The sequence below is a fragment of the Olea europaea genome, unplaced genomic scaffold, assembly GCF_002742605.1.
Source record: "Olea europaea var. sylvestris unplaced genomic scaffold, O_europaea_v1 scaffold25907, whole genome shotgun sequence".
Classification (NCBI taxonomy): Eukaryota; Viridiplantae; Streptophyta; class Magnoliopsida; order Lamiales; family Oleaceae; genus Olea; species Olea europaea.
In genome coordinates, this window is record NW_019244215.1 from 1 (window position 1) to 1,560 (window position 1,560).

Sequence of the window (1,560 nt, forward strand, 5' to 3'; positions counted from 1 at the left end):
TACATCTATTAATCCAGTTGGCATATTTCTTAATTACATATTATATTACTTTATTTTGTTCCATGTGTACATTTCAAATTCTAATGCATCTTATATAGAATAATATTTTTAGTGTTATGTTATAATGAGTAAATTTAAGTGTGTCCTACACTACACGTGCCCGATTGGTCTGAAGAAATTTACAGATCCTCTTCCTTATGGAGAGGTCAGTTCTTCGTAGCTCTTCATGCAAGCCCTCGGTGGTGGGTGTTGCTTTTATTTTTTGGTCATTGCTTAATCATTTGTTATCATGGCAATCTAACTTCACTACCAATGAGTTATTGCAACTATTTATTAATTTAACGTTATATTATCTTTTGGTCTTGGTGCTTTTTCACAGATTTGGACTCGGGAAGTTCTTCTGGTGATGAATCAGATGTGGTCAAGGATTCAGCTTCTGGAAATAAGATGTTAAATTGTGGTCATGAGGGTAAGCAATGAAAACCAATGAAGAAAATGTTGTGCTATTAGTTAAGCAGCATCTCACCAGCATATTGTAACATTTTAGGGGAGAGTGCTTTACCGGATAGGCAAGTCTCCCCACAAAAGCTTTATCGTGCAGCTTTATTGAGAAGCCGATTCGCAGATATTATAATTAAAGCCCAAGAGAGTAGTCTTGAAAATGTATGTTGAACTTTGATTTACTAGTTAAGCTTGAGCTTGCTTTTATTGCATTCCACTCCTGTTGAGTAACAAATGGGGCAATCGAAAACTTTCAGGGCAAGAATCAGGATCCTGAAAAATTGAAGCTTAACAGAGAAGAGCTTGAAAGACGAAGAAGAGGAGGTCTGAGTTTCTTGAAAATGTTATTGTATTGGGCTAATGCACATAGCTTCATGCTGAAAATACATCTAGATTTATTCTTATTTAATATGCAATGGTGTTTTGAACTTCTGTTCATTCAGAGAAAGCTCGTTTGCAAGCAGAAGCCAAGGCTGCAGAAGATGCTCGAAAAATGGCTGAAGCAGAGGCCGCAACAGAAGCCAAAAGGAAAAGAGAACTTGAAAGGGAAGCAGCACGTCAGGCCCTGCAGAAGGTAAAAAGTTTCTTGAGTGACAAATCATACGGAATTCTAGCATTAACCCCACCTCTACCCCCGTGTTCATTACTTGACATTACGTTCTTAACAGATGGAGAAGACCGTCGAGATTAATGAGAATATCCAATTTACTGAAGATTTCGAAATCTTTAGAGCTGCTCTGGACGAGAACTCAGAAGGCACGATAGAGCAGACAAATCCTGAATGTTCTGAAAATGGCCTTGGTAGTCTCAAATTTCAGGCAACAGGTAATCCACTGAAGCAACTTGGACTATACATGAAGGAGGACGAGGAGGAAGAAGTTAAATATCAAAGTAACCCAGGTACTTCAAATGATATGGAAGATGGAGAAATTGATTGATCAACTTGTTTCAATCTCAAGAGCCTATAATGACGAGACTGTAATCTTTGATGAAATTTGAGGTGTTTTCCTTAAAATCCTCTTACTGTTCTGGTGAAATCTTAACCATTTTCTTGGGCCC

The 1,560-nt window shown here is 37.8% G+C and overlaps 1 protein-coding gene across 1 annotated transcript; it reads left to right on the forward strand.

Moving 5' to 3' along the window:
• Positions 1-40: 40 nt before the first annotated feature.
• On the forward strand, positions 41-1,554 carry LOC111382951 (transcription factor GTE9-like). Its single transcript, XM_023006997.1, has 5 exons — positions 41-469; positions 548-663; positions 759-825; positions 945-1,075; positions 1,170-1,554. The coding sequence occupies exons 1-5, from the start codon at positions 448-450 to the stop codon at positions 1,437-1,439; spliced, it is 606 nt and encodes a 201-aa protein (XP_022862765.1). The 5' UTR covers positions 41-447; the 3' UTR covers positions 1,440-1,554.
• Positions 1,555-1,560: the final 6 nt, after the last annotated feature.